We start from the raw sequence: 20,002 nt of genomic DNA on the forward strand, positions 1-20,002 counted from the left end.
GGTACTTCATATCCAATCAGTGTGTAATATTAAGTGATATGAAATCCAGATGCAAGTAATTATGAGATCACTAAAAGCAAACTATCATTTGTAATTACTGATGATTTTTTTTCTCTTTTTTGTGGTGGCACTCGGTTTCTTGTCTTTCTGTGATAGAAACTCAGGGTAGTCCAATAAAAGATTAAGAAAACCAGACCTCCAAATAAAAGCACAAACACTTTTATTTTGAACAGTAGTGTTTTGTTACAATTTAGTGAAACAACAAATAAATACATTCATTGGCCACAGCTATACTTTTACAACCAGTTTGAAACTGATTATATAGCTGAGAAACACTGTTAAACAATAAAAAAGGGCAGCTATGCATAAAAAAGCCACTTTAGCTATAAATTACATCTTCCATAAAACTACAACCAGCTACAATGAGTGGTAAGAGTTTCAAAATTAATGGCTACCCAAGTGAAATGATAAAAACAAATACTGCTAATCACTGTGGAATTATACACTTAAGTAATGAAATTCACTTTTCTAATTAATGAACTAAAAAGGAAGGTTTGAAATTGTTATCATGTGCTTCAGTGCAGGATGAACAGGGAATCGGTAGCCCTTTGATTTTATAAACAACTCCTTCTTTCAAGACCAAATGTAAAGTGCTCCTAGTGCTTTGGAATTTTTAAGCAAAAATTGGGCCAGAGTTTATCTTTCTTTGTCTTTGGTGATGTATTATGTGAGATGTGTATAAGGAGACAAATGCAAGAATTTTAGGTACCCTAGTCAGTGTTAACAATAAACTTATAAATCTTGAATTTGGAAGCATCAACTAACGCAGCTGAAGAGAACCAAATTATTTTATCTGAAATTTAAAAAAAAAGTAATCTTTGTTTAGCTGGTCAAATAGGAACATTATCCAGGGAAGCTTTACTAGAAAAACTATTACCTTGAACCCCAAGGATTAACAAAGATAACACAGATATTTTCTGATAGCTCCAGATATTAGAGACCTACCATTATTAGCAAAATAAATAGTTGGCATTCTGAAAAGAAATCTAACAACAGAATTTGTAATAAAAATACACTGTTATATTGTCATGTTAATGCCAAGGTTAACTTCTGTACTATAAATTTTTAAATAATTTGGTTACAATGAGAAAGCTTATAAACAAACCCAAAGTAATATTTATAACTGATAAGTCTATGCTTATGATTGAATTTAAAGTCATTTTCTATTATAAAAAGAAGAAATTTATTTGGCTGTGTACCAGCCTCCCAAAAGATTGAAAGCATTAACAATTTCATTTTTTCTTTAGGGTTTTATCTACTGTTACACTTTTGTGAAGTTACTGCATCAGTTATGAAAAAGTTGAAACATATTTTAAGAGTAGAAATAAAACAACTTTCTAATCAAAGTAAAAGCCAGAAAACGACAGTTGTATCAGTTCCAGTTCTGAAGAAACAGATCAGCAGACAATTGTATATAGTTAGTCATCTTTAAGCACGTTGTTACAGCTTCCCAATGTTGCCTGTTCACTTGGCATCTTGAGGTATTCAGCATCTACTTCTTTCCATATAGACACTGGTAGAAAGTGCATTTTAAAATTCTGTATTGTTTTAGCCTACCATATATATATATATTTTTTAGATATGGGATAGAATGTTCAAGACAGTTTTAATGTAATTATAAGAGTACTCCAATATTGTTAACCTGTGGCTTTATACTTACCTAGTTTGTACGTTTACTTAAGTTTGCTTATTTAATGCTGGAATTAATTTGAAATCAATTTAACTTGGCTTTGTCCATATACAAGGTAACAAATGTGAAACTAAAGGAGGAATTATTTGTCTTACAAAGTATTGCACTTGAGTTCACTGCAATAACATATCATGATTTAATTTACCTGAAGACAATCCTGATTCAATAGGTAAGACCAGCTATATCTTGCTTTATATAAATCAAATGCTTTTGAAAATGTATTCATGTTTTAACTTAGAATTATACATTTTACGAGTAATTTTTAAATGCATCTGTAAACTTGTTTAGTCCCAAGAAGTTTCTACCAAAATCTCCCTATACAAAAATCACTATTGCTTTCTTGAAGAATCATGCTTAAACTACTATATATATCTTAATTATACAAAATAATCACTTGACCAATTCTACTCAAAGTAGCCACACAATTTTCACTGGTATATCTTCCTCTTGAAATTATTGTGGCTTTCCAAAGAACACTGCTGGTCATCACTGTAATGGATTACTACTGTTTGTTTAAAATGATTCTTTGAATAATTTCAGTTGGTATTTTAAAATCATGCTTAAAAGAACTGTCTTCAATGATTACATATTTTTAGTAGATTTTTTTAAAGGATGATACATTTTTATGCCTTAACTCTGTGCACTGTTAACACTAAAATATTTTTATTGGGTAAAAATTCCATATAGAGTACACCACTGAATATACAGGCTTTGCTTTTCATAGGGAAATTACCTTCCAATTTGGTGTACAATACAGTATTCTAGTGTGAACACTGGCTTATGACTTTGGGGAATGCAGAACAAAGATAAAAGTGCAAATATGCATTTGATGTTCCAAAGTCAGGATGTTTGGAGGCCATCAAGTGTCTTAAGATCTAATCTCTCTTTTCTCCTACTCCAAACTTTCCATTTTACTTCATTTTACTATGAGGAGGTCAAAAGTAACAGCTGTGTTCTCCACCAAACACAGCCACATTTCCAGATTTTGTTTTTAGTTGCAACAGATAATGGAATGTTTATGCAGATGGAATTTAAACACATTGAATATACACATTCATAAAAAACAATAATCACAACCTGGTAATGGTGTCAGTTTTGTGGTGTCACATATAAGCTATGGTGATTGTTCATATCTAAATTACTACAAGTAAAGAGCAAAGGAGCAGTATCTGTCATAGGTCCATTCAGGTGGGGAGTGACTGTATAACTGTTTCTGCCACACCCAGTCATGGTGCCATACCAGCCCAAACTTTGTGAATTTGGTAGACTGTAAGAAAAAAAGGCAAAGAAGCCATAGGACTATGATCAGAATATAAGAAGTTACATTGGAATTTTTAACATTTTCAATGAATTTTGTAATGCAGTTAGTATCAAATATATTAAAATATGTTCTTTGCCAAATAACATAATACCTTTCTAGAAAATTTAATGACTTTTATCTAATATCTTTGATTCTATATCACATATATGACAAAAGAATGAGTAAATGCCACTCAGAACTGGTAGAACTTGATGCTCAGATAATAATAATAGTAAAAATATAGTTTTTACATGCTAGGCTCTATTCCAAGACATGTATATGTATAAGTATGCACACACATATATACTAATTTAATCCTCACAACAATTCTATGAGATAGGTTCTGTTATTCCTATTTTACAGATAAAAAATAGGCTAAAAAAACTGAGTTTAACTTGTTCAGATGAAGTTAGGATAACAGAAAAGGTTATATCAAACTGAAAGCAATATGTAGGTGGTTATTCAGGTTTTGTCTTTGCCCTGAAATTCAACAATTAATATTAATAGCATAGTAGTTAAGGACTTGCAATAGTTTTGGAACAAGAAGGGCATGGGAAGATTTCTTATGGCACTTAAGCTTCCCAAGGGTTTTATCTAGGGTTTCTCTGGATTTTGAATAGCATTGGAGATATAGAAACAGATACATAATTACTATGATAGTATTCCTGCCCTGCTCACTCCCCCCCTCATCAGCTCCTAACCAACAAGGGATCCTGAAATGAAATGGTACCCTTTTACCCCCAAAGGCATATAGGTTATGAGTCAGATGGTAGTTCTTTATAGAGTGGGTCCCACCATGAGTTTAAGATTTACTGCTTTAAGTTCCAATATGACAGATCTTATTTATTGACCTATACCACCAAATCACCTTTTGTCATATTTGGGTTAAAGCTTAGATTTGAAATATATTTTATTACAAATTCAGGCTAAGAGACTTTGGTTACGTCTACCTTCCTTCTCTTGAACTTCCCAGTCTTGGCAAGTCATCATCACTATCGTATCGTCTTGGATTGTCGAAAAAGTAAGCTCTGGAACTATAACTGTGACTATTTATCATGCCAGCAGGTGCCTGTGAACAAAGTATTAGCATATGAAGGTTAACTTTTCCACTAAGAAAGAAGGCTAGAATCTATAGTGAAGTCTTATGCTTTGGTAAAAATAAAAATCAACATAAATATTCTATAATTTTTTAAAATAAGGAAAACAAGCATTGGGGAATATATGATACCATACCAAATTCTGGTTTAATCTCTGTGCCCGGAAAAACAGTACCACTGACCATGCTGGCACATGTTCCCACAGAAAAAGGACCATTCCAAATACTATATACTCTTCTCCACTTATGTCTTCTACATGAGCCTGTAAATAGAGTATGGCAGAGAATTTTTACATCTATTTAATGTATAAGCAATCACTCTACACAATTAACTTGTTTCAGGCTGGGTAAGTTAAAATGTATCAACTACAAGCACATAAACTCTAAACATTTACATTTTGTGGTCTCTCATGTAATATCCTTTAAGGGACATAAAAATGCTTTGGTGTTAAGTAGAATCAAAAGCTGTTAACTTTCCGAATGCATCAATTTATGAAAATAATTTTAATATATTGATAATGAGTGATCTCATATTTTAGGTTCCATAGTCTGAAAAGAGTTACTTTTTGGGGGGGGACACGGTCTTGCTCTGTTGCCTAGGCTAGAGTGCAATGGCATTTATCATAGCTCATTGCAACCTCAAACTTCCAGGCTCAAGTGATCCTCCCCATTTCAGCCTCCTGAGTAGCTGGGACTATAGGCACATACCACCACACTTGGCTAACTTTTCTATTTTTTGCAGAGAGGGGAGGTCTCACTGTTTTGCTCAGCCTGGTCTTGAACTCCTGGCCTCAAGTGATCCTCCTGCCTCAGCCTCCCAAAGTGCTAGGATTACATGCATGAGACCCAGTCCCTCAGCCTAAAGAGAGTTACTTTTAAAGAGAGGACTGTTCCAGCTGCTCCATAGGCAAAATAATGACACTTACCGAGTTATACCTGTAGAGAAATGTAACATGTTAAGTCACTTAGCTCCACTACTACTTAAAATATGCTTTTGGGCCTAATCTACATTTTGAGTTTGTTTCTATTCTACCAGATGTTGGGTAAGGGAAATAAGAAAAGGAGTGAAAAGAATCTGCCATATGGAACCACATGTGAAAATTGCTTCTCCTTAGAAAGGTAAATGAAAAATGGTATTCCAGGATGACTAAAATTCAGTACAAAGTTAAATTCCTATAAAGATATGATGTATACCTATGTTAAACTACAGAAAGGGGATGGAGAATGCTGAGAAGTTAAATATACATAGCTTGAGTACTGGAAATTAATATAGAAAACACCTGGATATCCAGGAACTGTGACTGCTCTCCCATTGTCAAGACTGATAATGCCAGATTTTTATGAAAGCCAATATTTAAACATCTAAGACTGAACCAAATACTAAGATTATATGTAGTTCTTGGGTAGGGAAGAGTTAATGCCATCCTAACAAATTAAAGACCCACATTCACTGGCTAATGACAGACAATTAACTTATCTAGAGTTATTTAAACACCACCATTGAAAAAGTAGTAAAACAGATTTATGACCAATAGTTTTATGACACTATTATTATTTACAAAAAGAAAAGAAAATATTTCTTTAGAAATTTCCTCTGAAGAATGATTTCAAGTGTCACACATAAATAAGGATTTTTAAATATAGAGCTTTAAGTGTGATTACTGAATGTAGACAGAGATTCCATAAAAGCGTTTGTAAGTCAAACACTAAAATGTTCTCCTAGTTGAGGGGTAGCTTAATTATCACATTGTTAGACTGACAATATGTGGTAGGTACTTACCTTATCTGAAAGATTATCCCAGCCATAATTAAATGGACTTTCTAATGTATCCTGAGATATGGTGATCACCACCAAATTATAACACGCTCTGGAGGAGTAGAGAAGAATGACTATAGAGCCTACGACGACAGTCTGGCACAGAGACATACCCTGAAAGAAATAAAAATCATCATCTTGATATTCTGCACATTTGTCACAACCAGCTATTCATCCCCATAGAATATCTTCACCTCTTGCAATGCACTCCTAGAATGCATTAGGTGGGCACCTGTTGAAATAAACTCTTGATTATCTTGCTTTACAATTCCTATTCCTAGAACACTTTGTGTTTAATATGCATAAGTTAATATGTGTAAATCCTTTGCAAACTTGCCAAATAGCAGCTGGAAGAAGATTTTGTACTGCCAAGGTTACTTTACTCCCTTAAGTAATATATGAATAAACAAGTTGGCAAAAGATCTGAACTTTAATTGCTGTCTGTCAGAGAAATAGTTTAGTCACAATGAGAAAAGAATGGAAAATAGAAGCATTCATCCATTTGATACACTTAATTTCTGATTCAAAATTTGAATAGAAATACAGTTCCTATGCTATTTGCTTTCATTCTATTAGATCCTATTAGAGAGTGCACCAATAGTTCCCTATTGATGCCATTAAGTTGATGACAAAATGATCTAGGCACCCAAATGTACTTTCAAATTCATAATATTTTAAGACTATGGCTTTCACAATTTCCGCCAGTATTGAAAGCCCTTACAACTTAGTGGTTCTCAACTGGAGTGTGTATACTAGAGAGGAGTGTGGTATCACCCCTTACAGGGATTCTTTTTTTTTTAATTAAATTTAATTTTTTTAAACGTGAAAGGGAGGTGTGAGGAGGGGAGTTCATTTTTATTTATTTATTTGAGACAGAGTCGCACTCTGTTGCCCTCGGTAGAGTGCAGTGGCATCATCATAGCTCACTAAAACCTCAAACTCCCAGGCTCAAGTGATCCTTCTGTCTCAGCCTCCCGAGTAGTTGGGACTACAGGTACTCACCATGACACCGGGCTAATTTTTCTATTTTTAGTAGAGATGGGTTCTCACTCTTGCTAAGGCTGGTCTCAAACTCCTGAGCTCAAGCGATCCTCCTGCCTTGGCCTCCCAGAGTGCTAGGATTACAGGCGTGAGCCACTGCACCCAGCCTCTTACAGGGATTATTAACCAAGGGTCTCTATTTCAGTATAATTGGTTTTCTTTGTAATCCTATAAATTTTCTCTTACGTATTTAAAAACATTATTCTGAGGGGCAACACCATTGCCAAAAGAGATCCATTGCAAAGAACCATCCAATATGGTGTTTTGGAAGTTTGTATTTTTGTTGTCAAAATGATTAAGGGCCAATAACAATTTTATGTCTAAATATAAATGTCTATAATATCATAACCCAAAATTTACATATTGAAATATTTATTAATTAATTTCCTTTCATTTACTCTTTACATTACAATTATGGTGATTACATTGAATTTTATGTTTAGGTAGGTTAAAAATCTACTAATTTCAGCATGGAAACAGGTTATTAAAAATATTTGTTACTAGAAGGGTGCATTGGGTCTGGAAGGGTTGAGAATCATTATTATAACTGACTTCTTATAAGGACAACGTATTTTATAGGTATGTAAGAAGAAAGAAGTAAAAGATGAAAGATGGTGAGATAGTAACAGAGCACCTTCTTTGAGCCAACCCATTCTCATCATAAAAAGTATGTGTGAAAATAAATAAAACTCTGGCAAAATTAAATTTAAAAAGGCTAAAATTTCCTATAATATCCATTTTTATATTTTTGTGAATCCAAAAAAATGTTGTTAATAAAAAAGTCGATCTAAAACCAATCCAGATTTTAATTTTAAAAGAACTATTTATTAGAGAAAAGTAAGGTAACAAGAATAAGAAACAGAATGCTGTACACATTACCATCCTCTAAAATAATCACAAAGGTTTATATTTACTGCTTTCAGAAATAAAACAACTATTTGAAAGAAACATGGTATAATACATGGAGACTCCGCTTAAACTTGCAAATACGATAAAAACTTAAAAAAAGGTTGTGAGAAGAGCAAAGACTCAATAATACTGAAGCAATTAACAAAACAACCTCTAGCCAAATTACATACATAAAACAATAAAAGAAACCCATTGATTTAGAAAACAAAATAAGATTCATTCTGCAAAATGAATTGCAAAATGAAAAATAAGCATCATGGACAGTGTTACCAAAAAGTTGAAGAAAACTTTGCTAAAATAGCGTCAAAACAAACAATTCCACAATCAAGAAATGATTCTCCTTTCCCCATCTCTGATACCTAGATACCAGTTTTTAAGAAACTCCATATTTGGTAAGTAAAGAGGATTTACATCTCACTCCTAAGCACATAAGTATCATATCATTAATTAGAGTTCAATATTTGTTTACAGATACTTTTTAGAATGCAGATGTGCAGAAATCTTAAATTACCATTCATTTTGACAAATGTATATACCTATGTAACCTAAATCTCTACCAAAATATAAAACACTATCACCACTCCAGCAAATTCCCTCACTCCCCTTCCCCATCTGCCAAAGCCCCAAACACAAATACTGCTTCTGTTTTTACCACAACTTAGTTCTTCCTGCTCCTGAAGTTCATATAAGTGTAATCATAGAATAGGAACTCTTTTACAGGTTTTGTTCATTCAGCATAATGTCTTTGAGATTCATCCATGTTTTTAGATGTATCAGTAGTTTTTTTTTTTTATTGTGAAGGGGATTAGGGTGACCAAGTCTTTAAGTGCCATATCCCGAAAACTCCTCAGTCCCAGGCAAACCAGGACAGTTAATCACACTAATTCACTGTGTGATTATATGAGTTTGTTTATATGACAGTTTAACCATTTTTCTGTTGATGGACAGCTTCTATGAAAATTCTTATTCAAATCTTTTTGTGTTGTCACTTCTTCTGGGTAAATACCTAACAGTGGAATTGCTGGGTCATATGGTGTAAGTTCAGCTGTATAAGAAATTGCCAGATCTTTTCCCAAAATGGATGTATAGCTTTATACTTCCAATAAAGTATGAGTGTTTCAGTTGCTCCATTTAACTGTCCAATCCTAGGCCTCATTTGGGGTTGTGAATCTTTTTAATTTGAACCATACTGGTGGATGTGTAATAATATCTCATTTTGGTTTTAATTTGCATTTCCTTGATGACAAATAATACTATGCTATTGGCCATTTGTATATCTTCTTTGTGAAGAATCTATTCAAATCTTTTGGCCATTTCTAAATGAGTTGTCTTTTTTTTTTTAATCATTGAGTTGTAAGAATTCTTTATATATGCTAGAAACCAGATCCTTGTCAGATGTATGTATTGCAAATACTTTCTTGAAGTCTGTGGCTTGCCTTTGCATTTTCTTAGTCTTGTCTTTTGGTGGGAAATTTTATGTTTTAATTAATTCTAATTTATCAACTTATTCTTTTGTGCTTATTACTTTCTATGACCTAAGAAATCTTTGCCTATACTTAAATCGTATAGACATTGTTTTCTTTTAGAAGCTTTTGACTTTTTCATTTACATTTAGGTCTATTATCCATTTTTTTTTCAAGCGTGAAAAGAAGTTTATTGAGGAAGGACAAGATAGGTTTACAGAGCAAAAGCAAGATATGTTTGCCATGACATCAAATGGGCCTCTTGTAATAAAAAGGCAATGATCCATTTTTAATTAATTTTTGTGTATAGTATGAAATGGAGTTGGAGGTTCATTTTATTCCATATGTATATCCAGTTGCTCCGGCACTACCAGTTAAAAAGAATTCCTTTCCCCATTGGATTGCTTTACCACCTTTGTCAAAAATCAAAGACCACATAAATGTGGATTGATTTCTAAACTCTCATTCTGTTCCATTGATCTATCTATCCTTAAGCCAGTAGCACATTGTCTTATTGTAGCTTTATACTAAATTTCAACATCATGTAAGTACCTTTGTTTTTCAGGGTTACTTTCTGTACTGTTCAATACAGTACCCACTAGCCACATGTGAGTATCTACACTTAAAATAAAAGATCAGTGCCTGTTGTGCTAGCCACTTTCAAGTGCTCAGTAGTCACATATGGCTAGCTACCATACTGAACAGTGTAACAATAGAATATTTTCATCTTTCACAGAACGTTCTCTAGGAAAGCATTTCTTTAAATATTTAGGTCCTTTCCATACAAATTTTGAAACCCATGTGTCAGTTTCTTTTTGTAAACCACTTTATTATGATTGACGTGCAAAAAACTGTACATATTTAATGTATACAACTTGATGAGTTTGCCAGCTGCCAATTTCTATTTTTAACGCATTAACTGCCATGTGAGTTGTATTTAACTTATACTTTGAGCTCGGGGCCCTCATGAAGCATATGTAACTCACACATCTCTTCACCTTGGGAGCCATGAGAACTGTTTTTCAAGTTGCATATAACTCATGCACAGAAAACAATAAAAAATAACAAATTTTTCATTAAATTAGAAAAGGATCATTTTGTTTTTGAAATTTTTCTTCTATTTTCACAATAAAACACCATGGGCCCAAGGAAAAAATTTTTTTTCTAGTGTGGCAGTCAATGTTTTAAAAAAATGTATGGTAAAATTATGATTGGGATTGCACTGAATTTACAGATCTATTTGGGAAGAATTGCTATCTTAATAATACTGCATCTTCCCATCTATGAACATGGTATATCTTTTCCATGACTTTAGGTCTTCTTTAGTTTCTCGCAGCAATATTTTCTAGTTTTCAGCACAGAGATATTGCTTTTTTGAAAATTTATTCCTAAGTATCTTTTTTTATAGTATTATAAATGGTGGGGTTTTTGAATTTCATTTTCTAATGATTCTTCTGCTATTTATACAAACATAGCGTATTGTATTTTGGCCTTGTATCCTGAGGACTTTCTAAATTCACTTATTAGTTCTGGTAGTTGTTTAGTAGATTCCTTAAGATATTCTCCAGGGTGGGTGTGGTGGCTCATGCCTATAATCTCAGCACTTTGGGAGGCTGAGGCAGGAGGATCACTTGAGGCCAGGAGTTCAAGACCAGCCTGGGCAACATAGCAAGACCCTATCTCTACAAGAAAATAAAAATAAAAATAATAAAATTAGTGAGGTGTGGTGGCATGTGTCTGTAGTCCTAGTTATTCAGAGGCTACTGGGGGAGGATCACCTGAGTCTGGGAGTTCAGTGTAATAGTGAACTATTATCACGCTACTGCACTCCAGTCTGGGTGACAGAACAAGAGTGACACGCTGTCTCTTAAAAAAAAAAAGTTCTCCATAACAATCATGTTATCTGCAATTACAGACAGTTTTCTTTATTTCCCAATTGTGTACTTTTGTTTCTTTTTCTTGCCTTATTGGAATATTAAATAGAAATGGTAAGAGTTGACAGCCTTGCTTTGTTCCCAATCTTAAGGGTAGACCACTCAATATTTAAGTAAGATAGTGGCTTTAGGTTTTTTAAATAGATGGCTTTAATGAAATTGAGCAAGTTTCCTTCTGTTTTCTATTAGCTGAGAGGGTTTTTTTGTTTTTGTTTTAATCATGAAGGGTGTTGAGTTTTGTCAAATGTTTTTTCTACATCTATTGAAATGATCACATGGTTTTTTTCCTTTATTCTCTTATTGTAGTGAATTACACAGATTAATTTTCAAATGTTAAAGCTATGTTGTATTCCTAGGATAAATCCCCCTTGGTCATGATGTATTACCTTTTTTATATTTTGATTAAATTTTGTCTCTAAGGGATATTATTAGTCTGTAATTTTTAATTTTTTTTTTTTTTTGAGACAGAGTCTCACTCTGTCTCCCTGGGGAGAGTGCAGTGGCATCATCACAGCTCACTGCAACCTCAAACTCTTGGGCTCAAGGGATTCTCCTGCCTTAGCCTCCTGAGTAGCTGGGACTACAGGCATGCACCATGAGATTCTTGGTTAATTTTTTCTATTTTTAGTAGAGACGTGTCTTGCTCTTGCTCAGGCTGATCTTGAACTCCTGAGCTCAAACATTCCTGCCACCTCGGCCTCCCAGAGTGCTAGGATTGCAGGCGTGAGTCACCGCACCCAACTTTATTTTTGTCGTTGTATTGTTATTTATTTACTTAATCTTTTGAATCTATGGTTGGTTGAATTCATGGATGTGGAACCCTTGAATACAGAGGGCTGACAGTATTTGTAATATTTGTCAGGTTTTGGTATCAGGGTAATGCGGACCTCTGTAACTTAGGAAGTGTTCTTTCTTCCATTTTCTAAGACTTTGTTCAGTATTGGAGTTATTTCTTTAAATATTTGAGAGAATTAACCAGTGAAACTATCTGAGCCTGCAGTTTTTTTTGAGAGAAATTTCTGATAACAAATTTAATTTTTTAATCAACATACGGCTACTCAGATTTTGTATTTCAATTTTGTTATGCTATATTTTTTAAAGAATTTGTCCATTTCATCTCAGTTGTCAAATTTACTAGCAAAGAGTTGTTCATAATATTCCCTTATTTTTCTTTTAATGTCTATGAGATCTACAGTGATATCCTCTTTCATTTATGGCAATGCCAATTTTTATTTTTACTCATTTTTTTCTGTACATCAAATTTGCTGATCTATTCAAAGAATCAACTTTTGGCTTTAATTTCTCTATTGTTTGTTTTATGTTTCATTGATTTCTATTCGTATCTGTATTATTTCAGTTCTACTTACTTTGGGCTTACTTTTTTTCCTACTTTCCCCCTCTACTTTCTAAGGTGGAAACTTAGATAATAGATTTTATATCTTTCTTCTTTTCTAATATAGTATTTAAACCTTCACTTTTCTCTTCAAGTACTATTTTAGCTGCATCCCACAAATTTTGATATATCATATTTCATTATCTTTCGTTTGAAATATTTTCTAATTTCCCTTGTGATTTCTTCTTTTACTCATGGGTTATTTAGAATTGTGTTGAATAATTTCCAAATATAGATGTATGTGTGTATATATATATTATTTTTAATTGCATTGTGGCCATGAACATTCTTTGGTTCCAATCCTTTTGAATGTATTGATACTTGTTTTATGGTCCATTGTACGGTTTATTTTGGTGACCATTTTCATACTCAATTAAAAGGAATATGTATTCTCCAGTTATTGGGCATCAATTAGCTTAAGGGCATCGATGGTGTTGTTCAGATTTTCTATGTCTACTGATTTTTTGTTTTATCAACTGCTGAGGATGGGGTATTAAAATCTCCTACTATGACTGTGGGTTTGTTTATTTTTTCCATTTATTTCTTACTATTTTGGCTTCATGCACACATTTATGATTATTATGTCTTACTGATGAAATGTATCTCTTTATATCTGTTAATACTTTGTCTTGATATCTATTTTATCTGATATTAATGTAGCGTTTTATCCTTGCTGAATATGTAATATATTAGTTTCCATCTATTTATTTTCAACTTATATTTGTCTTTATATTTAAAGTACATTCTAGGAGCCAGCATATTGATGGGTCTTGCTTTTTTAAAAATCCATTTTGACAGTCTTCACTTTTTAACCTGAGTGTTTAGTTCATTAACATTTAATATAGTAAGTGATATGTTTGAATTTAGATCTTACATTTTATTGTGTTTTCTATTTGTTCCTCTTGTGTTTTGTTGTTGCCATTACTCTAGGACAGCAGTTCTTAAGGTGTGGTCCAAGGGCTCCAAAGACCAAAATCAAAACTATTTTGAAAAATACCAGTACTTTGTTTTCTGCGTTTTTTACTCTTATTCTCTCCTGTGTGTATAGCAGAGGTTTCCAGAGGTAACATGATAATGTGATGATGCCATGACTGTGTGCATGTATATTCTTGTGTATTTTAGAATTTCTGATGTAGAACTAGGGTATAAATATGTGCATTTTCAGAGATTAACCCAGTTTGTTCTCTGTACTTTTACTAGGTTCTTGCTAGTTTTCTTTAGTTATACCTACTATACCTACTGAAGCCTCATTATCATTTAACAAATTGTTATTTTAAAATTCTAAACTTTTCTTGGCACCTTCATGGAAACAAAAGAATGTGTACACCATAAATATGCTTTATAACATTTACTACTAACTTTCTTCAAAAACTCAAAAGTAAATTTGTTATAAAACTTACTTTAGAATTTAATATTTTACTTTAAAATGAAAAAATTATATATATTTTTCATATTTAAGAATGGATCATTGGCTTAGAAATAGGGAATTATTGTTTAATGGGTACAGAGTTTCAGTATGGAATGAGAAAAGCATCCTGAAAATGGATAGTGGTGATGGTTGCACAACAATACTTAATGCCACTGAACTGTACACTTAAAAATAGCGTTAAAATGGTTAATTTTGTTATGTATATTTTAGCACAACAAAAAAAAATCTTTCTCAACATACAGTTCCTTGTTTAGCTCTAAGATGCTGAGAAAGATGAAAGTGTCAGAGAGTTCTCTGACTCAATGAAGGGAGTAATCTACCTCAAAGGAAATGGGTGAAGCTATAAATAAGAAAAATATAATAAAAACTATCTTTCAATAGGCTTTATAAATGTTAATAATTTACCTTATTGTGTCTTCAGAACATTGTGTAACAGAACATTTTTGAGTAGTATTATGGCCCAAGTTAAGCTGCAGCATCATTTTGAGACCAATCATACAGAGTTTAATGCAAAAAGATTTGAAATTTTAAATGTAGGTATTTTGGCTGGCTGTGGTAGCTGTGTAATGCTTGTAATCACAGTACTTTGGAAGGCTGAGGTGAGAGGACTGCTTGAGGCTAGGTGTTAGAGACCAGCCTGGGTAACGTAGCAAGACCCCATCTCTAAAAAAAATTAAAAAAAAACAAAACAAACAATTAGCAGGGTGTGGTGGCACACACCTGTAGTCCCAGCTACTTGGGAGACTGAGGTGGTAGGATCACTTGAGCCCAGGAGTTTGAAGTGGCAGTGAGCTATGACGACACCACTGCAGTCTAGCCCAGGCAACAGAGCAAGACTCTGCCTCAAAAAATAAATGCAGGTATCGTGAATGCTTTCAACACCAAATACTGTTTTTATAACTTTCCAGACTAGAAAAGAAAAGGCCACTGAAGCATTATAATGGCCTTTGTAATAACAGGTTAAGTTATTATTAATATATTTCATTGGCTGGTAAAGTACACAATAGCTGAAAGACAAGCCTTATATAATTGACATTGCTGAGTGACTGCCGGATAGAAAGTTTATAAAAGAAATCATGGCATTGCCATTTTCCCATAATACAGAAATTCATTGATTTAAAGATTTAACCAAAAACACGAAGATTGATTTACTATCTTGTCTACAAACTTATATTTCTGCCTTACAAGTGAATGAATCAACAGATGTCGCAGGACTTGTTTGTATTTTTATGGTGTCAGCACCAACTAATCATCCAAGAAGATACTCTTTTATGTCAATGCCTGACAAGAAACACAAGCAGTACTGAAATATTCAAAGTGCCAAATAACTTTTCTGATTGTGTATACTGGGCCAACTGTGTTGATATTTTCACTAATAGTGCAAAAACAATTGTGTGTAAAACTGCTGGACCTTAGCACAAATCATGGCAGTGGCACTGAACTGTACTGAGGGTGATTGTGTTCTTCACTACATGCATTCCCAATTAAAAAAGGGTTTCAGGCCGGGCGCAGTGGCTCACACCTGTAATCCTAGCCCTCTGGGAGGCCGAGGCGGGTGGATCACTTGAGGTCAGGAGTTCGAGACCAGCCTGAGCGAGACCCCGTCTCTACTAAAAATAGAAATAAATTATCTGGACAACTAAAAATATAGATAAAAAAAATTAGCCGGGCATGGTGGTGCATGCCTGTAGTCCCTGCTACTTGGGAGGCTGAGGCAGTAGGATCGCTTAAGCCCAGGAGTTTGAGGTTGCTGTGAGCTAGGCTGACGCCATGGCACTCACTCTAGCCCGGGCAACAAAGTGACACTCTGTCTCCAAAAAAAAAAAAAAAGGGTTTCTTTTAAGAATATCCTTGATGAAGCAGGGAAAATATTTATTAAATATCAACCCTAGCATATATGTCTATTTAATATTCTGTGTGATGAGATGTGCCCTTAAAGCAATTCTGCTTCACACTGAACTACAGTGATTGTTTTGAGGAAAAGCACTTATGTGATTATTTGACTTGTGAGCAGATCTAGTCACTTTTTTTCATAGAATACCACTTTTTACTTGACAGATAACTATGGCAGACAAACAATGGTTATTCAGACGTGGCTACTGGGCATATTTTTTAAAAAAATAAAGAAAATGAGCCTATCACTTCAAAGAAAATGTCTGACAGTATTTATTCAAAGATGAAATTTTAACCTTCAAACGAAAATTAGAATTTTATGAAACTTATGTGTGCTTGTATTCACTGTAAGATTGACAGCTTCACAAAACTAAAATACTTTTCTGATTAGATGGTTGGATATTAACGCACGTGATTTTGGATATTGTCTAATGAAATGTATAAATATTTTGAAGATCTGTGACCACTCTTTTCCAAATGATCAATGCATGATGTTACAAAATCATTCAAAGTGCAAGATAGACCAATGGAGAGTACAAAAAGTTCACTAATATGGGTTTAGATTCCACATGGTAACTAACCTTTAAGAAACCTCCACTTCTGAGTTTTGGTGTAGTATTAAAGAAGATATCCACAATTATCTGAAAAGTCTATTAAAATTCTCCTCCATTTTCCAACTACATATATGTGTGAGGATGGATTTTCTTCATATACTTGAACCTAAACAACATATCACAAGATTGAATGCAGAAGCAGACATAAAAATCTTCTATAGTCTTCCATTAAGACAGACATTAAAGAGATCTACAAAATGTAAAACAATGCCAATATTCTATGTTTTTAGAAAATATAATTATTTTTTATAAATACATGTTATTATGCAATGGGTTTATTATTATTTTAAATGAATACATGATTATTTTTATAATTTCTCAATTTTTATTTCTAATATGGTATGCATCTATCTATCTATCAACAAAAGTTCTCTGAAGGATATGGGGTCTTGAGACCAAAAAGTTTGAGAACCACTGCTTTAGGGTTTATAATATATATCCTTAACTTTTCACAGTCTGAGTAATGGTTACTATCATACCATTTGATGTAAAATGTAAGAACTTAGCAACCACATAGATCCATTTACCCCATCCTTTATGCTATAGTTGTTATATATAATATACAATTATATATCTACATATGTAAACCTCACGGTATTATAATTTTTGCTTTGTATAGTCATATGTATTTTAAAGAAATTAAGAAATTATATTTACCCACATATTTACTATTTCTTATGCTCTTCATTCCTTCCTGAAGAGCTGAAATTCAAGCTCTTTAGTCTGTAGAAATTTCTTAGCATTTCTTATAGTATAGGTATGCTGGTAGCTAATCCCCTTAGTTTTCTTTTATCTGAAAATGTTTTTATTTCTCTGTTTTCTTGAAGAATATTTTCACCTGATATAGATTTCAGAATTCACAGCTTTTTTTTCTTTTGGCAGTTCAAAAATATTGTTCCATGTCTTCTGGCCTCCATTATTTCTGATGAAAGTGAACAATCATTTAAATCCATGTTCCCCTATGTAAATCTGTAATTCATTTTTCTCTGTCTGCTTTCAAGATTTTCTCATTATTTTCAGTTTGAAGCATTTTGACCATGATGAACTTGGGTGAAGTTTTCTTTATATTTGTCCTGACTGAGGTTGCTGAGCTTCTTGAAACTATAAATTTAAGTCTTTCACCAAAATTGGAAAATTTTGGTCATTATTTCTTTAAATATTTTTTCCAACTTCATTTTCTTTTTTTTTTTCCTTTGGGGATTCTAATTACACATGATTAGATCTGTAAGGCTCTGTTTTTTGTTTTGTTTCATTTTCCACTATAGTCTTTCCCTTCCCTCCTCTGTTCTTCACATTGGATAGCATCTACTTATTTAAGTTCACTGACTCTTCTTTCATCTCCAATCTGTTGTTAAGCACAAATAGTGACTTATTTATTTTATATACTATATTTTTAAATTCTAGAATTTCCATTTGGTTCTTTTTTTAAAAAAATAGTTTTTATTTCTCTTCAGATTTCCTATTTATTTCTCCAATTGTATTTTCCTTTATATCTTTGAACATATTATAAAATTTTTGATAAATACAAAATCTAGGTCATCTTGGTGGTGGGAGTTGTCTCCATTGATTGCTTTTTGAGTTTTGCTTTGTGCTCCTGAATATCAGTTATGTTTTTCCTGTTTCTTCATATATTTAGTAACTTTGAATTGTGTCCTAGACATCGTAAGTGACATATTTTAGAAAGTATTGATTTTTATTTGTTTTAACAATCAACCAACTTGGCTGGACTCAAATCCCAAACTCTGTCTCCCATGCATAGGTACCACCTGAAATCTCAGTCCAATTCCTTTATCCTTACTTGTGCTGCTTGGAGCCTGTCTTGCACATGTGTAGTTCAGGTATTAGATAAAAATCTGTGAGAGTTTATAATCAGAATATGGGGCTTCCTCTATCTGGTCGTCATCTTCCTGAGATTTCCTACTCATTTTCCATCTGTGGTAGTTACTACAGTCTTATCTTCTGATTTTTCAAGCTGTAGAACAGCTGTAGAATTTCTCTTCAAGTTTTGGCTGTCCCATGGCTGGGACCTTCCCTCAGGCTAGAAGCTGTAAAAACAGGAAACTTACTCAGTGCCATTTTCTTCTTCTAAGTGGTTGCTCTCCAGTGCCTTCAGTACTTTTTTATATTTTGTCCAGAATTTATCATTGCTATCTGTGGAAGGGGTGGGTACATTAGGAGCAACCTCAGCCATTACCAGAAGCAGAACCCTGCACATATTTTTTCAAATCATCTCACGAATGCTTTTTCCATTTTGAAATTAAAATGCCAAACCAAGCATCAAAAATAAGGAAACAAAGTAATCTCATTTAATAAATTAAAAAATGTTTTCATAATTACAAGGCTTAAATGGTTTCAGAAATAGTTACATACTACTAAAACACAATGAAATTAGATTTCTGGTTCCTATGACCCTGACATTATGGAGTTGATAGCTTTTACTGGGTAGGCCTTCTGACCATGGAAAAATAAAAAAATTCTGAAAATGCTGGCTAGTACAGTAAAAGGGTCTAGATGTATACAGAAAAAACTACTTGAGTTTATGAGAAGATAAAAGATATAAACCCAAGTATAAGCAAGGATTTTTCAAATGGGACAAGTGTACGGTAAGTCACTCAGCAACAGAACAGGAAATAAGATTTGGTGTACATAACTGGAGTAGCTAAGGCAACAAACTAAAGAAGCTCCACAGCTTAAGATGGATAAAGCAAATCCCAGTAACTCAAGAGAGAAATTATAAGAGAATATTAGGAAAGTGGAAATCACACCTATTATAAGGGATGATGCAGCCTATATTTTTCCACCATCATACTCTCCAAATTCTAGTTAGGTTTTATTTCAAGGTGGTGGAAGAGAGACACTCATAGTATTTTAGCCTGTTTCTTTAATTATGGCCTAAATTACCATAAACTACTGCTTCAGTCTTATAGGATTAGTTGGCCTTTATAAAAAATTAGAAATATAGTTTGGCTGAATGTTACTGTGTCCTTGAAAGATGCTGATGCTGCCTCCCATCCCAATACATTAAATAGTAAGAATCAAGGATTGAGAGAACACAGAACAGAAAGGTTTACATAGTAATTAAAACTGTTAGTAATTCAGGAGGGAGACAGAAAATGCATTATTTGCAAATGGCTGGCTGGGCTGAGAGACAAGCTGATCTTGAGTACTAAACAATTATTTCTATCATACTCTTACCCAGATATAAAACTGTACATGTCCCTGGCAAGATATATAAGCCTAAAAGCTTAACTTTTATTCCCACCTAGTCCTTGAGTGGTCTTTCATACAAAGAATCCCAACTTGCTACCACAGGGACTAAGCATCTATTATTGGTTTGAACCTTTTGTGTTGATGAGTTATTTTG

The 20,002-nt window shown here is 33.3% G+C and overlaps 1 protein-coding gene across 1 annotated transcript in view; it reads right to left on the reverse strand.

Annotated features, from left to right (window-relative positions):
* Positions 1-203: 203 nt before the first annotated feature.
* Positions 204-20,002, reverse strand: part of GPR137C (G protein-coupled receptor 137C) — a 66,048-nt gene continuing 46,249 nt past the window's right edge. The window contains exons 4-7 of the mRNA XM_045567071.1: positions 5,927-6,076; positions 4,284-4,409; positions 4,001-4,119; positions 204-3,017 (exon numbers count right to left, since the gene is read on the reverse strand). Of these exons, the coding sequence (XP_045423027.1) occupies positions 2,840-3,017; positions 4,001-4,119; positions 4,284-4,409; positions 5,927-6,076 (573 nt within the window). The 3' untranslated portion in view covers positions 204-2,839. The remainder of the gene's footprint in view (positions 3,018-4,000; positions 4,120-4,283; positions 4,410-5,926; positions 6,077-20,002) is intronic.

Source organism: Lemur catta, chromosome 1, assembly GCF_020740605.2.
Source record: "Lemur catta isolate mLemCat1 chromosome 1, mLemCat1.pri, whole genome shotgun sequence".
Taxonomy (NCBI): domain Eukaryota; kingdom Metazoa; phylum Chordata; class Mammalia; order Primates; family Lemuridae; genus Lemur; species Lemur catta.